Raw genomic sequence first — 22100 nt, 5'->3', positions numbered from 1 at the left:
CTGGCCAGAGGGTAATGTTCAGAGAAAGTATCCATGGCTGTTAACACACTGAGGTTAAGAGAGGAGCACTTGTTAATGCTTTGCAGCAACCCTGACACCTTATGGGACGATACAGAACAAAGTCTGGTCATGCTTGGCCTGCTCTGACGCTGAGGCGTGCCCATCTGAGAACCCTCAATCAACAGTAGAGCTAAAAAATCAACTCGTTGCTTTCATCTTTTTATTGACAGTATAGCCAGATTGGAGAAAGGATTTACTGGATTCAAATTAATAAATACAATAATTTAATTGTAAAAGGAAACAATCTACTTGGAAGTTTTAGCAGAAATTGCTAGAGACAAGGAACTCTTTGCATATAATCTGCTTATTTATATATAAGAGAAGATAGCACAGAAAGAAAACTGGACAGTCCAGATATACATGGTTGAGATTAGGGATTCTGCAGAAAGAAAAACAAATGTACTGATTGTTCTTTTGAGATAGGACATTAAAAGACATTGAAAATAAAAGCAATTGGACTGGGTAATCAATGTTAGGCAAAGGGAATAAATATTTGACAACATCTTCATTTTAGCTGCCAAGCTGATATTGGTTACCCAAGAAATTTCATATTTGCAAAAAGTGCCATTTCCCATTAGATGAAAGGAAGGCTAGGATCCCCAGGCAGGCAAAGGTAAGAAGGCTGCTGTCTGGTGGGCTCTCTGTAGCAGCATCGACCACTAGCCCTTGACAGCAGAATGGGATGAATTTAAGGGCCATTGTTAGCAGGTTAAGGAAAAGAGATTTATAAGCCTAGAGGAATGAAAAGAATAGAGGAACAGGAGAGGAAAACTAACAGCATAAGCAAGAACAAGTGGGAACCATCAAGAACAAGTACTTGTATCTCTCAGCCCTTCTCCATTCTTTAGGTCTAATGAGGCAAAATGACTGGGCAAGGACTTCAAAGCCAGTGAAGTTGAGTGAAATGATACAACTCTAGACTGGCTTACCAACCAAGACGATCAATATGGTTTCATCAGTGTTACTGAGGATCTTGTTACTGCCTCAATATCGTGTACTTCAAGTACTCTGTCAGTACAGTAGAGACATGCAAGTAACAATTACGACAACAGCTTCAGGAAGGAACTTATTGACCACTGTAGCCTTGGGAAGCACACACTATATGAAAAGGGAGCTCCCCCTGAAGACAAGGGATGCAGGTAATTTCAAGACCTTAAGAACAACAATAAAAAAGATAAAAGATTAACAAAAAGTGAGGACAGTGAAGCAGGCACATCTTCTTTCTTTTGCTGAACTAGGGCTTGAGGCCTTTAGGCTAACAATGGTTTAAGGGGTGTTGATAAGCTTTATAAAACATGAAGGTGGCAAAGTTCACTTAAGTTTCTCTTTTACGCTTTAATTTGCTTCAAATCTCAAATGCTTGTGCTTGCAATAACTTCCTAAAAGCAGTAGTGTTCCCTTTTATTGCCTTAATAAAGCATTCGCCCCTTTGATAGAAATAATTTTTGCTATGCTATCTAACAGCTAAACTAGTGGCACAAAACTGAGATAGTACTTCCTGCAGCAAGGTCCCTGTAAATCAAAATCTGAGCTCTACATAAAAATCTTATTTATAAAAAATACAAGACCAAGTACAGTGAGAATGGAGCCTGGAGCAGTGGGGCTCCGTGCCAGGGCCAGTGGAAGTGGCTTTTGCTACAGTGCTTGCTTAATGGCACAAGTGAAAAGCTGAATAAGGCAAACACTTGAAGAGGCAGTTTTTTGTAAACTTCTTGGGGTGGGGGGAACTTCCTCTGCTGGGACAGATGCTGATTCGGGACAGGTGTGACGTTTGGCTGCACTTGATACATCATATTACAGATGAAGACAGCTCCTGCTGAGACCAGGTCACTTGTTTCAGGGGAGAGTCATCACTGCAGCCTTTGCCTTTTACTGTGATAATGTGCAGCCTCCAGCTGATGCCCCCCTATGGAGGCAATCACCTCCAGAATCTTCCTAACCGAAAAGATACAAAATAAGCTAAGTCATTCAAAGTTTCCTTAGCTTAAAGCTCTTCAGAACCCTACGTTGATTACTAAGCAACTTCGGTAGCTGTGTGTAGCTCAATAGGAATGCTTGGACTAGAATATGTATTCCCACCCACTTGGTACCTAACAGTAATAAACTATAATGACACTAGGAAAACAAACAGATCTTGAGGAATTTTGGCCTCTTCTCATGTTCTCACTTGGAACTTTCCAGCTTTCGTGACATATTTGACTCCTTTAAATGGCTTATATTTCTCCCCATACATGTCCAAGCGGTTTACTTTTAAGCCTGTATCAAAAAGAATAGGTAAGGAAAGGACAAATTATTTTCCTGGCCACACCAACCAACAAGTATTTGTTTAGCAATGAACACTACCCAGTAAATGTGACATTAACCAAGTGTCCCTTCTACCATTTGGAAGCAATCTCCCTTCTTCTATTCACAAATTACAGCACTGTGGGGGGATGGTTTTAGTTTAGATTCCCATGTGGGCAAGGAATGTCTTTTAAGGATAATTCTTTCTGAGTATGAATGACTCCTTCCTTTGTGCTTGGAGGAGGAGGGTGCCGTGGAAGAAAGCTGTGTGAAATAAGGTGCTCTGCAAAATCATCGTACCTGAGAGGATGGCCCCATAGCCCAGTGTGACAGGCAAACTGGAGCTGTTGTTCTCTCTAAAGAGGGTATGCTCGTACCCTTCTGAGCTCCTGAGAGCTGACCTCAGCAAAACTCAGTTCACACTTAAACACAAGTCAAAACTTCTCCTTACCAGAAATAGCAAGCTGCTGGATCTTGAACTGTATGTTGAGACTCGGATTCTCTTCTGGCTTGGGTGCTCCAGACTGTAAATTTACCAGTCCTTTAAGACTTGGGAGCTTTTGTGGAGTAATTTTTCCCACATCCCATGTTAGTACCTTAAAAAGACATAGAAAACAAATACAATCTGAACCATTTACTAAAGACAAATGTTCAAAGACACCATCAACTTCCGTACAGAATGAAGCACAGTGTCTTGGGAACAACAGACCTGGGATCTTCACGGAACTTTACCATGAATCAGTTCTGTGACTCTGAATGGTGAGGGCAGAGGACCAACATTTGTAGAGAATCTACTTACTTTTGGATACAGCACTGTGCTTAGCACTATTCATACGTTATCTCAAAGAGGCCTGTGATACAGATTTTGTCTTCTTTTACAAGGAAACTGAGGCTCAGTGGTCAAATGACTTGCTCAAGGTCACACAGCTAGTTTAAAAGCACGGCTAGAATTTGAAGCTAATCGGATTTCATATGTTCCTTCTACTATACCACCTTCACTGTAAGCCTCCGGCCTCAGTTTACTTTCCTGTGACATGAGAAAATGGACCTAAATTGATGCTGCTTAAACTTTTAGCTTTCTTTGTTCCAATAAAATCTTTAGTGTGGAAGCTCAGTAATAGTCAAGAAAAGGAAGCTATTACAGTTGAAGCCAAGGTGAAGGGCCAGGGATCTGGAGCTACTCTCCCTCCATTTCTCAGGCCTGGGTAGTCTCTGGGGAGGTTCTTCAAATCTTTAGGACTGGATTAGATGATCTTTAACATTCAAAGATTTTATTTAAAAATACGCCTTTTCACGTATCAGGCGGCTCAATGACTCTGCTGTTTAATCATACTTTTTCCCCAAGCAAGAAGCTAAGAGAAAACCCATCTTCTACAGTTTCCCTGAAAACCCTTTGCTAGAGACACGTTTATGTGTGGTGAGGAAGCTGCTTTCCTAGCCAGCATCCCCTGTAGAAGAGTATGGAACAGTGCTTTTAAATTAAAAAGAAAAGTCTTAACGATCAATTTCTACAGAAAATTTAACAATTAACAGACTACAATACTAACTCCTTATATCCAGATAACGCTTTTCTCTTTTTAAAAGGCTTTTTACATCTTTTTTTTTTTTTTAAATGATTTTTTATTATATTATGTTAGTCACCAAACAGTACATCCCCGGTTTCCGATGTAAGGCTCGATGATTCATTAGTTGTGTATAACACCCAGTGCACCATGCAATACGTGCCCTCCTTACTACCCATCACCGGTCTATCCCATTCCCCCACCCCCCTCCCCTCTGAAGTCCTCAGTTTGTTTCTCATAGTCCATAGTCTCTCATGTTTCATTCCCCCTTCTGATTACCCCCCCTTTCTTTATCCCTTTCTTCCCCTACCGATCATCCTAGTAAAAGGCTTTTTACATCTTATTCCTCAGCGAGTGCATCTCGCTGGATGAGGAAAGGCACACTCTGAAGGAGAACAGAATGAGTCTCACTTTTTGGTTTGTCTCTGCAGCAGCAGATGTGGGATTCCCTCCACAGTCAGTAGCGAGAGCACAGCACAGTACGCTCTCCAGGTTTCGTTAGGAACTTTAGTTTTTTTTTTTTTTTTTTTTTTTTTTTTAAATTTATTTATTTGACAGAGACAGCCAGCGAGAGAGGGAACACAAGCAGGGGGAGTGGGAGAGGAAGAAGCAGGCTCCCAGCGGAGGAGCCTGATGTGGGGCTCGATCCCAGAACGCCGGGATCACGCCCTGAGCCGAAGCAGATGCCCAACGACTGCGCCACCCAGGCACCCCAGTAACTTTAGTTTTAACCAAGACATCAAACCCTTCCTTCTGCCCTCCCTGCCATCATAAAATAAAGATTGCAGAAACATTTGCTCACTCTTGATTAGAGGTGGCTGTACCTTGGTAACCGGATCAAATGTATAGCTGCCTTGTGTTGGTGTCAGGTTCATATTCAGCACAACTTTTGGCATGTGAACTGTTACTGTGATTCCTTCAATAGTTTTTCCCATATTCTGCTTTGGTCCAATTGTAATATCAAATCTACCACAAGAACTGTTCTCCTTAAAGCTGATGCTATGTTTCACATACACCGGTATTGCCACTAGACTGAGAAGAGAAAGACAGACACAACCACAAACATAATTAATGGTGTGAGACAGCTCCAGAGGTAGCCTGGAAACCTAAGTCCAGAGTTTCCTACCCTACCTTTGACTCCATTATGGGGCCATTTACCCCCCAGACCTGGCGATTCAGCATTCAGTGATACTCACCAGAGGGTATGAGTACCACTGCACGAGGAATTACACAATTTCTGAGCAGTAAGTATACAAATCAAGACAGGAATCAAGATAGTATAAACAACTGGGACAAATAGCCCTCGTCTGAAGAAATTCCCACAGAAAAGATAATTTAAAATTATCCTAAATAAAACAGTTCCTATGTGGTAATAGCCACGAAATAATTTCTCTGCTTTTGAGTCCCATCTGATATTACCCAAATACCTTCTAATATTTTCAAGGGACAAACCATTTACAATTCACAATGCCAATTCATTTAAACCTTAGTACACAAAAGAGTGACCTGAAGCCAGTTAGCTGGCAGATAGCCTAGAGAGCTAGAGATGTGTTTGTCTCCCGTCAGCTCTGAAATCTACAGACCACAGTAAAATTATGGCATGGGTTCAAGGTTTTGTGTGGGCTATGCACAGTCCAAAATGCTTGTTCTTAGGTGTATGTTTTACTAGTCTCTTTTACATTCTCATATTCAAGGTATGCTGATTATTTTAGATAAATATTTTCACCAGTTCTTCCTGAGTTTCCTGGCGAGCTATGGCTAAAGGGAGCAGTGACGAATTCAAGTATCTGACTGTCAGAATGAAAAAGGTAAGGTGAATACCCATCACACTGATACAGATTTCTAGCTGATGTATCAACATACTTCTGTGAGCTGACACGATATGATATGAGTCGGAAATTTCCATCTGGAGGAATAAATGACAAAACTCTTTCAGATTCCCAGCGCTTGAACCGGATGCAGGGGTGGAAGCTGACATCATCTAGAAGACGTGGGTTCTGCCAGGAAAACAAGACAGCAATATTCATAGAGTGCATGCAATATGGCAACTCTACTCAGATATTATGAGACATTAATATACTCCCTAAGGATAAAACAGTCATGTTAAGAGTTTGTTACTATGACCACAATAACACAAACTTAATGGTCTCACAAGGCTTTCAAATATATTTTTAAAGATTTATTGATTTGAGAGACAGAGAGAGAGAAAGAGCGTGTGCGTGCATGTGCGTGAGTGGGGGAAGGGGCAAAGGTAGAGGGAGAAAGAATCCTCAAGCACACTCCCCACTGAGCATGGAGCCCGACATGGAGCTCGATCCCAGAACCCTGAGATCATGACCTGAGGCAAAATCATGAGCCGGCTACTTAACCGACTGAGCCACCCAGGTGCCCCACAAATATTTTATATGTGGGGCAGGACAAGTTAAGTTAGCATTAGAACTCCATTCTCTTTTCTTAGTAGTAGATCATGCTGAGTCTAAAATGATGCAAAAGATCAATGCCTTTTCATACCAGCAAAGCAAATACTAATTTAGTAAGTGAGACTACAGATTTGCACAAGCCAGCCAGCCATTTAAGCCACTAAAACACCCAGGAGAAGACCTCTCCTCAGCCTTCCATAAAGACCATGCTCATCACATAAACTACTGTCTTGGGAAGCTGGTTAAGAGTATTTCTGAGATGGGGGCGCTTGGGTGGCTCAGCCAGTTAAGGGCTGACTCTTGATTTCCGCTCAGGTCATGACCTCAGGGTTGTGAGATCGAGCCCCATGTTGGGCTCCTGGCTCAGCATGAAGTCTGCTTGAGATTCTCTCTTTCTCTCCCTCTGCCCCTCCCCCTGCTCACTCATGTGCACACACGTTCTATAAATAAATAAACACATAAATAAATAAATAATTTTACAATATTTCTGAGATAATCCTTACAATCTAAGAGATAAACAACTCTCAGTATTTATCATTTCATTTAGTACCTCATATATATTAGGCATGCAAAGAGCTATAGGACAGAACAAAACTTACCATGAAAGAAAGAGAAAGGTCAGGCATTCCAGATAGCTTAATGCAAGCATCAATGACCCCCTGAATTTCTGCAAAGACTGTAGATCCTGAAGAAAGAAAGAAAGAGATAACATCACCGGAATCTGAGTCTTTACTAGAGCGATCACTGTATCTGAAGTAATGGAGACAGCTCCTGGGTGTCAGACATAATGAAACTTCCACATCTACTAACAAGTTAGTGGATAGGGGATCCATTACATTGGTTATGGCAGCTTCTTTGCTAAGTGCCACAGCCCACACCTAATTCTGGTAGGACTGTGGAAATTCTAAGGAATATCAAACCTGCCTCTATCTTGATAGAGTCAACCTCGTAAGACTGCTGGAGATGAAATTAAAGTATTTCTGGGGTGCCTGGGTGGTTCAGTTGCTTAAGCGTCTGACTCTTCATTTCACCTCAGGTCCTGATCTCAGGGTCATGCGATTGAACCCTGCCTTGGGCTCCATGCTGGGTGTGAAGTCTGCTTAAGATTCTCTCCCTCCCTCTGTCCTCTCCCCCAACTCTTTCCCTCTTAGGAAAAAAAAGTGTTTGAAGTTAAAATATTTTTAATGGAATTTAAAAATGAGGTGAATTTCTCATTGAAATGGACTAAGCTGTCAACTTTTTAAGAAATAGGAGCCAATATTCTGTAATAATACAGCTATTATTCTGTATGATGGGATTTTATAATGAAAAGGGCACTCAATGAAGAAAAGATATTGGCTATTAATTCACAATAGCTCATTTTCACACACCAACTAGCTGTGTGACCTTAAGCAGATTACTAAACCCTTCTGAGCCTCAGTTTCCTTATGTATAAAATGTGAGGGTTAGACTAGATGTTTTTAATAAAATTTTATGTTTCTAATTACAGTACCACTGTCTTGTCTGGGGTCTTTAGTAGAAGTAGTGCATATACAGTGGTAGCAAAAGTATGGTGCATGGTAGAAAACAATAAATGTTGAAAAAATGGCAAGAGGGAGAGGCATACAGGGTAATAACTGGTTTAAAGTAAGGCAGCATGAGATCTGATTTACAAAGGTTTGGCAGAGCTCAGCTAGTGGTTATGAAAATTATATGTAACCTCTGGGCAAAATAAACAGATTTTTAAGCTATTAGGAAATGAATGCCTTTCTGCTGAAACCATACTACCAAGGGATTTGAATTTTCTATTCAGCTTATGACAGCTCAACTGTTCTTCCCAAGTAAGACCACATGCACACAATTACCTGATTTATCTATAATTGCATCTATTTCTTCAACGACATCAAAATAGGCTTCATTGTTTGTGTACTTTACCCCTGCCCGGCGCCATGGGATGTTGGACAGCTGCCCAGTGGGGAGTGTGTCCCCAACATTACTACTGCCTAGAAGTCGAAAAAGGAGAAAGCAAAGGTAATGCATAAAATGGTGATCAGGAAAGCTATTAACAGAGGTTCCTGGCTGGCTCAGTTGGTAGAGTGTGCGACTCTTGACCTTGGGGTTGTGAGTTTGAGCCCACATTGGGTGTATAGTTTACTTTAAAAACAAAAAAAGAAAGAAAGAAAAGCTATTAACAGAAAAAAAAAAAAAAAAGAATGCTGTAGCTGCTTCTTTAAATGTTTGGGTTTTCCTTCACTGAAGTTGTGGATAGTTTCCAGAATTGTTGGAGATACAGCCATACCAACATGATCAAATTTCTAGAAGACAGAAATAGGCCATGTGGTCTTCTATGTGCCAAACCAGGTTAAATTCATTTACTTATCTTTTGCTTCCTGTGTGTTAACAGTAACCTAACCTAATTCCAGTGGCTCAACAACAGAATCTCGTCCTGCTGCCACTGATGAAGAAAAGAGGCTAGTTGTTTCAAAACCTTCTGCCGATAAAATGTCTCCACTGAGAATACAGAGTGGTAAGTAGGCCTTTGGTATTCAGCTTAAATTCTACATGGGATACTGCCAAGCAGGCCTCAGCGGAGTAACTGGATGAAGAATACACTTTGGCCTTTTCCCATTTTAAGGTCGGCACACCCAAATGGCTGCAATATGGCTAATGTTTAATATCTGGCTAATTAACTGGTAAATTGACATATGTCTGAAAATAAGTCTGGTCTCCAAAACATGCCCTTGAGCTGTGACATAGTTAACATTTTGGTTAATTTACATTTCCAACTCAAATGTAGTACATGCTTAATAACAACAACACATGGAAAGTTCAGAAAAGTGGCTAAAAGGAATCCATTTTCCTAGTACCAAAATACAACTACCATTAACATTTTGGTATATTTCTTTAAACATTTCCCTCATAAATAGGTTGTACTTATTTTTTTCTATTCTGATAGGTTTGCTTTTTTTCTGACTGCACCTTAAAATACAATTGTGATCATACTGTATGTATAACTTTACAGTCTAATTATGATTGGTGTTTGTGTCTCCAAACCTTTTGGTTTCCAGAATTTTCTAAAAACATTGCTTTCACCTTCCTGTTCAAACTTTCAATGTTTCCACACTGGCTTTATGATAAAAACTAAATATTTAGCCTAGCATTCAAGAACTTCCTCAACTTTTAAGTTTTAAACCTCATTACTCAGCTAAAAAAACAGCTCTGTTCCTGATAAATGAATTAATACAATTCGTGGTTTTTCACTATGTGTGTTTTCTTATATAATTCCATCTATAGAATGCTCTTATTCCTCCCTCTCTCCCTAAATTCTGCTGATTCTCTAGGGCCCTGCACTGGGGCTAAGCACCACAGTTTATCTACTGAACCATTCTCCTTAATTTCATAATACACTACGTTAATAATCTATACATTTTCATTCTACTTTTTGTTACTATAAAATACATGTTTATTTTAAAAATTATAAAGTATAAAGTAAAAATAAAGACAGTATGCAGCTTCTTAGCTGGAGATGGTCACTGAAAACATTTTAGAACTTTTCTGTCTGTATCAATGTTTATGTGTAATTAAGAGAAATTTTTATAGTTTTGTGATTTTTTTTCTATTTAATACTATATCATGTGTACTTTCCAGTGTCATTGTATTGTTTGTAAAGTCTGGAATTGCCTTTTACAATCTTATATTATTTATGCACTTTAATTTTTTTCCCAATCTCCCATCCAGAGCATAAGTTCTAGGTACATACATTCCATTTTATCTTTTCGTGAATTTCTGCTAACACTCAGCCTTATACAGAAGATGGATATAGCTTTTTCATAGGCTTCTCTTGCCCCATTTTTTAGGTCAATACACATGGAGAGGGATTTAAAATGGTAGACAGCATAGCTGGTGTGGCATGTAATATTTCACGGAAATCTTTCTCTAGAAGACTTCAATACTCTCGAAAAATACTGTCATCTGGATGTACCTAATTTCTAGCTATACTCAAGAAATAAACAAAAATTAATAACACAAGTACAAGGCCCATAATGCATGAGATCTCAAAAGTAGACTAATTTCCTATCTCTTTTTGTTTTAATAAATCTTTTGCATGTTTAAAACAAAGACTTGGAGGAGACAATATGTACTCTGTGGTGAAGAGTCTTAAATTTTCTATTTCCTAGTAATTTGGGGTAGCAACATAATGCCAGTTTTATAATGCTATTTATTAATTTTTATTTTTCTCCCAGCTTTTATTGAGGTATCATTGACATACAACATTGTGTTAAGTTTAAGGTATACAGCATGTTGATTTGATACACTTATCTACTACAATGATTACCCAGTATAGTGTTAGCTGACATCTTCATCACATCACATAAAATAACGCTAATTTAAATATTAAAATGCCAGTCTATAAATAGATTAAATGTTCTTCTAAGTAGCCTCACATAAAGTCTTCCCTTTTATAGCCTCACTATACTGGCTTTTTAGGATTAACTGGGAAAATTTATTCAGTCTTATTATTTAGTGTTAAGTAACAGTAATAATGTTATTGTGGTCTTATAGAAAAACCTATCTATAATAAAAGGGTAATAATCAAGTTTTCTTTCCATTTAAGACCTAGTTTCCCCATGAAAAGAAATACACATTCATTTTAACAATACTACTAACTTTAACTCTGGCCAAACTGGAGTACCTTAATAATCTGCCAGATCATAAGCAACAAGGAGTTGTTTATAAAGTTTTAATTGTTCAGTTCCTAATACAGCACGTTTTCACCTTACCTGTAATAGAGTTGACGACAGAACGGAGAATTGTTGGTGGTTTAATCAGTTCTTTCAAAATATTAGATTCAGTAGCCAGTGGAAATCCGTTGTCTAACATTTCTTCCAAGAGCTCATATACAATGACCACATTATCCTTAATTGCAGCTTCCGAACACTCACCAAAGTAGTCCTTAACAAAATGTACACAATATTGCACAATGGAAGGCATGAAGAAAGGCTTTCTAAATACTCTGTTCAGAAGAATAAACTTACAGTAGCATAATTCATTAAGATGTTGAAAATATGTAAGTCAGAGGGAAAAAACCCTCTATAGTTCTATTCCTCAATATTTTTAGATTGAACTGAATTCCTATTACATATTAAGCCAGAGAGTACATTGAAACATTAAACTAGGATGTGTACTATAAACTTAATTTGCCCTGATTAGGTAACCCCCAAAACACAGATAAGTTTTCAATTATTTAGTATAATTAGCAAGTAATAAAATGTAAATATTAGAAGATTACATAACCAATAAAAATCTTGGGACCATTCAGAGAACTGTATGTAGAGGGCATTACTGTTTCCTGATGACATAATATGTAATACACATAAAAAATATGGCTTCCATGACCACGAGATTACTGTGTTCTACTGAAACAGTGAATGGAGCAGCCATGTGTACTGCTGTGCACCCCAAAAAAAGGGTTTATGAATTTATGCTTAGCTGAAAAGGAGAGACAGACAGACAGAAGACATATCAAAAACTGGATAATTAAAGAATGTAATTATGTGTCCCATCCCCAATTAACTTGAGTAGTTTAAGTTAAAAAAACCTGATGAATAACCAACCTGAAAAGTGTCAGCAACTCGATGTAGGAACTCAATTACAAAGAGAGGTGGCACTTCAGTCTGTATGACAGACACAAAGAAGAGCTTATCCCGGTAGATACTGATGAGGTAGTGATGAGGTGTTGAAATGACAGGTGGTACATTTTCAACATCAGCAGCTTTCTCTTGAGCTTCAAAGAAATAATCACAGACAGACTGGCTCACAACACTCTTCCAGTGCTTCTCAAGAAATATGTCACCGGAACAGTTTATGAGAAATAGACTGTGGATCATTTTCTGGGGGGAAAAAAAGTTTAAATTTAGTGTACATCAAAAATTATCTTTGTATTATTCTGACACCAAAACAAGACCAAGGCAACAGAAGAAACCACAGACCAAGATCACTTAAGAATAGCTGTAGAAATCCTTGACAAAATACTAAGAAACTGAATCTAGCAACACATAAAGATTATATACCTCGACCAATGGGATTCATTCTAAGAATGGAAGATGGGTTCAGCATATGAAAATCAATCAATGTAACATACAATATACATAAAAGACAAACAATTATTTCAGAACATGCAGGAAAATCATTGGATTAAATCTAGCATCTGTTTACAATAAAAACACTTCAACTAGAAAAAGAAACTTCCTAACCCCAAGAGAGCAGAGCATCTGTGAAAATCCCATAACTAACATCATATTTAATGACTACAGATTAAAAGCTTTCCCTTTAATATCAAGAATAAACAATGATGTTCACTCTCACCATTTTTGTTCAGTATGGTACTGGAGATTCTAGCCAGGGCACTTAGACAAGAAAATGAAACAAAACGTTTCTAAATTGGAAAGGAAGAAATAAAACTACCTCAATTTGCAGATGATACAATCTTGCATATGTAAAGTCCTAAGGAACACACACACACATGCTCACATGCACAAAATCATAGCTAATAAACGGGTTCAGCAAGGTTGCAGGATCCAAGATTAGTATTTTTAAAAAACCAATTGTATTTCTACACATTAGCAATGAATAACCTGAAAACGAAATTGAGAAAATAATTCCATTTACAAGAGCATCAAGGAGATCAAAATATTTAGGACTAAATTTAACAAAGTGCAAGTATGCTGAATAGTACAGAATGTCATCAATATAGAATAGTACAGAACATTATTAGTATACATTGAGTAGTACAGAACATCACTGGAAGAAATTAGAAATTAAAAATATCTAAAACATGGGAAGACATTTCACATCCATGGATTAGAAAACGTAATATTGTTAAGAGAGCAATACCCCCCAAATTGGCTTAAGATTCAATGCAATCCCTACTATAGTGCCAGCTGCCTTTTTTTGTGGAAACTAACAGGATGATCCTAAAATTCATACAGAAATGAAAGAGACCAAGGATAGCCAAAACAATCTTGAAAACGAATAAATCTGGTGGACTCATACTTCTAGATTTCAAAACCTACTACAAATGTACTATGTGGTACTGGCAGAACAGTTGTACAGATCCATGGAATAGAATGGAGAATTCTGAAATTCACCTTTACATATATGGTCAATTGATTTTTTGATAAAATTGCCAAGACCATTCAGTGGAAGAGAGAATAGTCTTTTCAACAAATGGTGCTGGGACAACTGGATCCCCACATGCAAAAGAATGAATGTGGACCTCTACCTCATACCATGTATAAAAAGTAACTCAAAATGTATCAAGACCTAAATGTAAGAGCTGAAACTATTAAAAACCCTTAGAAAAAAATGTATCCATTAAGTCCTCATGACCCTGGATTACGTTTTTTTATTTTTTTTTATTTTTATTTATTTATTTTTTTAAAAGATTTTATTTATTTATGTGACAGAGAGACAGCCAGCGAGAGAGGGAACACAGCAGGCGAGTGAGAGAGGAAGAAGCAGCCTCCTAGCGGAGGAGCCCGATGTGGGACTCGATCCCTGAACGCCGGGATCACGCCCTGAGCCGAAGGCAGACGCTTTAACGACTGCGCTACCCAGGCGCCCCAGGATTACTTTTTTTTAGATGACACCAAAAGCACGAGCAACAAAAGAAGAAACAGATAACCTGGACTTGTATCAGAATTTAAAACTTTTGTATTTTGAAGGACATTATCAAGAAAATAAAAAGATGACCCACAGAATGAGAGAATAATCGTAAACCATATATCTTATGAGACTACTATCCAGAATATAAAAAGAATGCTTACCACTGAATAATAAAAAGAACATAATAAAAAAAAATGGGCAAAGAATCTGAAGACATTACTTCAAAGAAGATAGACACACAAATGATCAATAAGCACATGGGAAGGTGCTCAACACCTTTTCAACTGTAAATCAAAATCACAATGGGGTAACATTTCATATCCATTAGGCTAGATATAATTAAGATGCAGACAATAACAAGTATTCACAAGAATGTGGAGAAACTGGAACCCTCATACATTGTTCGCAGAAATGTAAAATGGTACAGATGGGGTGGAAAACGGAGTTCTTCAAAAAGTTAAAGACAGAGTTACCAAATAACTCAGCAATTCTACTCGTAGGTATGTAAGCAAGAGAACTGGAAATGGATGTCCATACAAAAACTTATATACAAATGTTCCTAGCAGCATTATTCAGAATAGTCAAAAAGTGGACACAACTCAAATGTCTATCAACTGATGAATGAGTACATAATTTTCCAACAATGGAATATTATTCAACTATAAAAAGGAATGAACCATGAAAATATTATGCTGGGTAAAAGAAGCCAGACACAGAAGGTCACATATTATATGATTTCATTTCATAAAATGTCCAGAATAAGCAAATCTACAGAGACAGAAATTAGGTTAGTGGTTGCCAGGGGCTGGGTGGAAGAGAAAGAATGGGGAGTTAGTGTTTATGGGTTTGCCATTTCTTTTTAAGGTGATAAAAATCTGGAATTAGAGATAATGGTTGTGCAACCTTGTGAATACACTAAAAACTACTAAATGGTATGCTTTAAAATGATGAGTTTTGTAGTATGTGAATTGTATTTCACTTAAAAAAATATTCTTAATAACTGTGACACACGAATCTACTCCCAGGTGGATTAAACATAAATATATACAAATGTGCACCAAAAACATGTATAAAAATATACTGTTATAGTGAAAACCTGGAACAACTCAAATATTTATTAATAGTACAATGGAAAAATAAACTATAGTGTACTATTAAAATGAAATATTATATAGCAATGAAAACAAACTATTGTTACATGAAACAAATATGGATGAACCTTATGAAAACTATATTGAACAAACAAAACCAGATGCAACAGGATTCATGCAGTATGATTCTATTTATATGACGTTCCAGAACAGACAAAACTAATCTATGGTTTGAGAAATCAAGTGCTATCTTTTATGGAGAGTGGGGGTAGTGACTAAGAGGGGCATGGGGGATGTTTCCTAAGGTGCTTGTAATGTTTTATTTCTTGATTTACATGATAGTTACAAGTTGTATTCATTTTGTGATAATGCATTGGGTTTTATATTGTGACATATAATTTTCTGAGTGTTAACTATACTTCAGATAAAAACTTTATTATCCTTGCAAATGGGGGACAATAGAAAAATACCTAATTACCTTAACGTGTTCCTTTCTTTTATGTAGGTAACATCACTTACCAAGTGTTTAGTCTAGTGGTCACTAACTCAAAATTATAGTATTGTGTAAGTGTAGTCCAAATATAAAAAATTTAAAATGAATACATACAGTTTCTCTGCATGAAGATAAATTCCAAAGAGGAAAGGAAGATTTTCCAGAATGGATTTATTCAATTCTGTTGAGACAGAAAACAATGACACCAACCTGACCAGTTCTTTTGAGAGCAAGTCATTTATTTTATGAAAGCAGCTGACATATAAGGACTACCTGGTGATGATTTCCCCTTCCCATTTGGCACATGTTCAGAAGTTTTTATGTAAATACTAAGATGTGTTTTAGTAATTACTGTTTTAATAAATATGAATGCTGTTAACATTTTACGGTTCCTGATTATTAGAAACAAAAAAATGTTTCTTTGTTCAAAGCCATCTCTATTTAGCCAAGCAATCAATGTGATTTGGCAGCAATAAACCCTGAGGTTTTGGACCTACTAAATTTTTCTGGATTAATACTGAAACCTGTTAAATTTTTCTACTTTATCTAGTCAGATAAAGAAATTATACAGTCAGATGCTTTGTTTAACAGGTTTGCTTTGTGTCAGCTGTATATTTCTATTTGAGTGTTAAGTAGTGTCACTGGAATACAGACTTGTTATACAGAACTTACTGACTTTAACTCTAACCCTGCTGATACACTTAAAAAAGAAAAAGAAACAGGAATATCCAATGATAAGATCTGCAACTAAATTTGTATTATGACACCTTTTTGTAGAATAAAATCATCATCTGAAATATAGTGTGGCTGAAAGGAGAACACTGTAATCCACTCAGAGACTCAGATTTGAGCATGTAAGTGAGCCAGCTATGGAATATGGTACTCTTCACAAAACTAAATTTTCAGCTCTATTCAAAGCTTTTTATTCATTAAGAATAAATACATTAATAATATCTAAAAGGTACTGAGTACTTACTGTGGGCCAGGCACTATGCTAGGCACTTCCCTACATTATCTCGTTGAATCTTCACAATTCAATGTTATAAATATTGCGCTTACCCCCGTTTTACAGGTAAGACAGTAAAGTCTTAGAAATGTTAAATCAGATCACACAATAAGTATCAGCTAAGGTTCAAACCTAGGTCTGGGTGAATCTTGGGCTCCTGTTCTTACCTGACTCCTGGAGACTAATTATTAGGAACATACTCTAATGCCGCACTGTATAACAGGATTTCCTGCAATGATGGCCATGTCTTACACCTGTGCTGTCCAATATAGTATCCACTAATCATGTGTGGCCACTGGACACTTGAAACGTGGCTGATGCAATGGATGTACTGAAGTTTTAATTTTAACTAATTTAAATATATATAACTACATGTAGCTGGTGGTTACCATACCGGACTGAGCAGCAAATGTGCTCTTTGAGGTTATAATTTAAGAAGAGCTGAAGGATGTGCTTCTTACTTAGTCAGAAGCCAAAATGTGTTCTAATAAATTATTTAGAGCAGAAATTATATTTACATAAGTTATCTTCTTAACTATACCTTATAGAAGGTAGAGTTCATATGGATCTGTGGTAGTTTGTTGCCACAGTACACCCTAAAAGAGCTGCTTGTTCTTGAAGTGACTTCATGGTTCCTTTATTTTAGAGGCCAGATTCCTACTCATCCTCTTAAACTGGTGAAAAATTCTTTCCTGGAAGTTTGCACAAAGTTGTTTTTGTTGGCAATAGTTCTAATCTCAGAAGAATACAGTAAGTTAAACCGGCCATTTGGATTTATTGTTATCTTTAGTGCTGAGATGAAAGCCTAACACTTGGAGCTCTCAACAGTGCTTAGCTGTAACCCCACCTTACCCTTCTACTGTAAGAATGTAAGAGAGAGCTTATTTCTTCTATTCCTTTACGATCAAGAGCCTAATGGATATAACAATAATTGCCACGCGCGACAGTGTAATTTAGCCTGTTTCTTTAGTTACTTATCCTTTTAGTAGCTGCAGTTGCTCCTTTAATCATTCTAATAAACTTTCTGGGAAAGCTACACACTCATTACAACCACAACCATCTTTTTGTTCTTAGTGACTTTTGAATCAGAAAACAGAATGCTACCAGCTTATTTTAAAGCCACTTGAGAAAATTCCGTCAGAACTTTGACTGCTAACTTCATAAATCCTCTTTACCCAATGTTGGACAGTCAACCTGATGATTCACAAACCATGCAATTATAATACAGATGGTCCCTAACTTACGATGGTTTGACTTAAGATTTTTCTACTTTACAACTGTGCAAAAGTGATATGCATCCATTAGAATCCATACATTGAATTTTGATCTTTTTCCAGGAGAGCGATATAATACTCTCTTGAGATGCTGGGTAGAGGCGGCAAGATGCAACTCCCAGTCAGCCACCAGATCACCAGAGTAAACAACAAATACACTTACAACCATTCCGTTCTTCACTTCATCATTCAATAAATTACACAAGATATTCAACACTTAACTATAAAATAAACTTTGTGTTAGATAATTTTGCCCAACTGTGAGCTAAAGTTAAGTGTTCTGAGCACATTTAAGGTAGGCTAGACTAAGCTATGACGCGCAGTAGGTTGAGGTATATTAAATGCATCTTTGACTTACAATATTTTCAGGACATAACCTCAACATAAGTCAAGGAAGAACGGTAGTCAAAATATCCTTGGAATAATGTCTAAAAAAGAAAATGTATTCCTTCTACATAGAATAGAGGCATAAAAGGGCCTATATGCAAGGTAAGAACATGAGACCAGCCAAGAATCTAGCTTCTCTGATTTTCAGACAGTATTTTGACCACTTATTCATTCAACAAGTAGTCCGAATATGTTTTATGTAGTAAGCAATGGGGATAGAAAGGTGAACCAAGTAAAAGTCCCTGAACTCAGAGTATAGAGTTCGGCAAAGAAGGCAAACAACTTAACACAGTAAGATGCAATTCCTATTATGACAGGGGAAATACACTGTCCTTCAAAATTCCACAAATCTTCGAGATGACAGAGAACACAAGTAAAGAAATCCAGTACAAATTTAGCAATTTTAGAGGTGAAGAGAAGTGGCGAGATGAGACTGGCAAGGAGATAAGCAGAGATTGGTTTACTTAATTCTCAGTGCAATTTTTAATGGTTTTAAGAAGGGAATTCATGAAATTCGATTTACAGTTGTAAGAGAAATTGCACTGTGTAAATTGAATAATAGGACACCAGTTCTAAGATGAATTATGGTGATGGCCATGGGCTACAGTGCTGACAGCAGGGATGGAGTAAAATAAAAAGGTAAAAGAAATGTTTAGGCTTGAGCAAAGATTAGGTGGATTTGGGGGGTGGAGATGAGAGGAAAAATGAGGCACTTAGCCCTGGTCCTATATATTGACCCAATTCTGGATATATTTGACCCAAATGGATATATTCAAAGACTATTATATATGTAGGTCTAGTGCTTCAGAGACAAGCCAAGTTGGAGACACACTTATGAGTAAACATGCCTTTTTGTTAATGGGAATTATAGCTACAAGGAGAAAAAAAACTACAAAGAGGGAATGTGCATAGTAAGAAGAGAGCCTATGGAAAGAACAACATCTGAATAGCAAGTAGGTCAAGGAAGTGGGCCTAAAAAAAGGCTGAGAAGATGTGGCTGAAGAGCAGTAAAAAAAAAAGGGGGGGGGGGTAACGATTTTTAGTAACTAGAGTATGTTAGTGTGTTTCCAGAAGAATGGAATACTAAACATTTTAAATGGCACAAAGAGGTCAAGCTACAAGAAGAACTGAACAAAAAAAGAAAAAAAAACCTGAAAATATCTTTTTTTAAAAATTACCTGCTGAGGGGCTTTTTCAGACTCCCCTTAATCACACCCTCCCCCATAAAATTTTAATATTATATAATAGATATCTGTATATCTCCTTATGTACTGTAAATATACTGTTTAATACATAAAGAGTATTATTATTTTTTGCCTCACAAGAAGCAATTTTTGTCCCTATTGAGAATTTATGATTTAACACATAGAGGACATTAGTGATCTTAGTAAAGGTAGTTTTAGTGATAGTTCAGTGGAATGCAGGAAACAAGACAGGCTGAAATGGGCTAAGAAATAAATAACAAGAGGTGGGAAAATTAGAGATAAGGAGAGTAGATACATTCAAGAACTCTAGCTGTGAAGAGGATGAAAAGACATGAAAATAAATGGGAGTATTTCACACAGTTAAGGAAGAATATTTCTAATTGTTGAAGGAAAGGTGTGTGTAGGAGGGGAAAGGCGGATAATGTAGGAGAGAGGAAATAATTGAAAAAAAGAGGATCCTGATAGAGTAGGTGAGGATGGTATTGGGAAACTAGATGAAAGGATCTGCCTTCCTCAATAAGGGACACTTTTCCTCTTTTTTTTTTTTTTTTTTTCCAGATTTTATTTATTCATTTGAGAGAGAGAAAGAGCATGAGACAGCACAAGTGGAGGAGAGGGAGAAGCAGGCTCCCCGCTGAGAAGGGAGCCTGACTCGGGGCTCTATCCCAGGACCCTGGGATCATGACCATAACTGAAGGCAGCCACTTAACTGACTGAGCCACCCAGGTGCCTCTGGACACGTTTCTTTTTTAAACAAAAGGGAAGGAGGTTTGTATGTCTGGTTGTAGGAAGATGATTGCTTCTATCTTTTCTGTGTAATAGGAGACATCATTTGTAGAGGGAGAGAGAATTCCTCTTCTCTATAAAAGCTATTTGCTACTCATGCATTGAGATATTATTGGGCTACTTAAAAATATTCTGCAGGGAACTCCAATAGTATATTATGGTGAATGTTTAGAAATATTGTAAGAATCCTAAGATCTAGTAAGAAAAACTAACCTTACTGCAAAGAGAGCTTTCCTACCAAAGACATGCAAATTTCAGGTAATTCCTCATTCACCTCATTCCCCAGCTTTTTCTATAGTCTCAATTGAAAGTGTCCTCCTTTCTCTCCAAAACGAATCCTTCCATTTGAAATTTTGATCCCACTCCCTTCTCTCTCTTCTGGGTCTTATCTCCTCTTTCTTGAATCTTTAATCTTACACATTGGTTACTTGCTTTCTGCCCCAAAACAGAATGTGCCTCGTATTCTTTAAAACAAACCCCGATCCTTTTAGGGACTTGACATCCACAATAATCTTTTGCTTCCTGCTCCAAATGATGAAGGATTAGTTTACACTTGCAGTTTCTCCTACCAGTTACTGGCTGTATCAAAGCACCTCTCTCAAATGACATAATGACTTCCTAATGATCAAATCCAGCCACCTAGCCTCAGACTTCAACTTCCTCCTTTGACCCTTGGGGCATTTCATGTCATTGGTAACTTTCCCCAAACCAAAACAAATACTTCTTACCTTATTACGTGAAACTTCACCTGATTTGGTTCTCACCTTGAAAGTTTCTTTTCGGCTTACTTCCCAGCCCCCGCCCCCCCTTTTAAAATTTCTACCATCCACACCTAAGCCACTGTTTCAAACTCGATATATCCCAAGTTCCACAAAATTCTTCCTCCTCATGTAAGGTCTCCTAATTTTAATGGCACCACCTTCTTAATCACACAGGCTATACGTTTCAACTTCGGGCACAATCCAAATCCAACCAGCCACAGCGCTCATCACTTTTCCATACTCAGTTTAGATTCCTGTCACCTCTCCTGAAAAACTGGAACACTCTCCTCGCGGTATTCCCTACCCCAAGCTCATCCAGGCGCCACCCTCTAACAGGATGTCTGTTCAGGTTAGTCAGGGGTTTTGTCTTCCAAAGCAGAAGCCTGGGACTGAGGTCCAAGTTGTGGGTACTCCAGCTCACCGTGGGTGACAAGATCTTTTTCCCGCGCCGAAGCACAGAAAGGGACCCCAATGAGTCTGAACCTCTTGGGCTTGGGACCCGAGAAGGCCGGGCTGCAGGTGCACCTCTCCCTTCCGGCCCCGCCGGCAATAAAGCCCGGAAGGCCGAGAGAGAGGCGCGGTCAGCATCAGAGGCTCTCCCGCAGCCCAGGCTGGAGTCCGGAGTCCCAGCTATTCAGCCTGCTCCCCAGTTTTCGAGCTGCTCCCTGTCCGCAGACTCCCCGCCCCCCACACTCACCCCGACACCTGGGCCAGCCAGTGATTCGGCGCCAGGTCCACCTCGGACCCAGGGTGAGGCCGCTGAGAAGGCCGCGAGGACCCTGCAGTTGGGTTGCCCGATAGATTGCCTGACTAGCAGCTTCAAAGAAACCGACTGCGGCTACCGTATTGGAAAGCTAAGTAAGCGGAAAGACGTTGAATGAGAAGAAAGACGTCTCTTGAGGTTTAGGATCTAAATCTTCTAGATCACCCAGAACCTAGAAGAAAGGGGGGTTTCACACTATGTGGACTCAGGCGCTCGTACGCAGCCTAACTCAGTCTGGGGTCCCCCTACAGTCGGGTGGGCGGGGCCAGAAAGGGGCTGGGCCAATGGCTGTGGAAGGAAAAGACTGCGAGTGGAGAGTCAGGAGAGGCGGGGTTCGGGGAGGAGGAGGCGGTGATGAGGAGAGG

The 22100-nt window shown here is 38.3% G+C and overlaps 1 protein-coding gene and 1 long non-coding RNA gene across 5 annotated transcripts; one reads left to right on the top strand and one right to left on the bottom strand.

The window, feature by feature from the left end:
- Nucleotides 1–206: 206 nt before the first annotated feature.
- Nucleotides 207–22085, bottom strand: AP3M1 (adaptor related protein complex 3 subunit mu 1). 4 transcript variants are annotated; one of them, XM_048219284.2, is made up of 10 exons: nucleotides 21394–21968; nucleotides 15668–15734; nucleotides 11920–12195; nucleotides 11086–11257; nucleotides 8170–8307; nucleotides 6925–7010; nucleotides 5769–5902; nucleotides 4730–4937; nucleotides 2795–2939; nucleotides 207–2316 (listed from the first exon to the last, which is right to left on the bottom strand). In XM_048219284.2, exons 3-10 carry the CDS (start codon nucleotides 12190–12192, stop codon nucleotides 2216–2218), a joined length of 1257 nt encoding a protein of 418 aa, XP_048075241.1. In that variant the 5' UTR covers nucleotides 12193–12195; nucleotides 15668–15734; nucleotides 21394–21968; the 3' UTR covers nucleotides 207–2215. The 4 variants fall into 4 exon arrangements, with proteins under 4 accessions (XP_048075241.1, XP_026360286.1, XP_026360284.1 ...); XM_026504501.4 differs by having other exon boundaries at nucleotides 21670–21968; XM_026504499.4 differs by lacking the exon at nucleotides 15668–15734 and having other exon boundaries at nucleotides 21670–22085.
- On the top strand, nucleotides 8531–15937 carry LOC130543064 (uncharacterized). The gene is made up of 2 exons (XR_008958090.1): nucleotides 8531–8831; nucleotides 13771–15937. It is a non-coding gene; the product is annotated as an uncharacterized LOC130543064 (long non-coding RNA).
- Nucleotides 22086–22100: the final 15 nt, after the last annotated feature.

This window comes from Ursus arctos, unplaced genomic scaffold (genome assembly GCF_023065955.2).
Source record: "Ursus arctos isolate Adak ecotype North America unplaced genomic scaffold, UrsArc2.0 scaffold_7, whole genome shotgun sequence".
Taxonomy (NCBI): domain Eukaryota; kingdom Metazoa; phylum Chordata; class Mammalia; order Carnivora; family Ursidae; genus Ursus; species Ursus arctos.
This window is presented reverse-complemented; position numbering and strand designations above follow the sequence as displayed.

What these genes read in the sequence shown, in the direction of transcription:
- AP3M1 (XM_026504499.4), bottom strand. Translation starts at nt 12,192, where the DNA reads ATGATCCACAGTCTATTTCTCATAAACTGTTCCGGTGACATATTTCTT. An exon ending in TGCAATTATAGATAAATCAG is followed by an intron (nt 7,011 to 8,169) that starts GTAATTGTGTGC and finishes TTCTTTCTTCAG; the next exon opens with GATCTACAGTCTTTGCAGAA. An exon ending in CATTTGATCCGGTTACCAAG is followed by an intron (nt 2,940 to 4,729) that starts GTACAGCCACCT and finishes TGTCTTTTTAAG; the next exon opens with GTACTAACATGGGATGTGGG.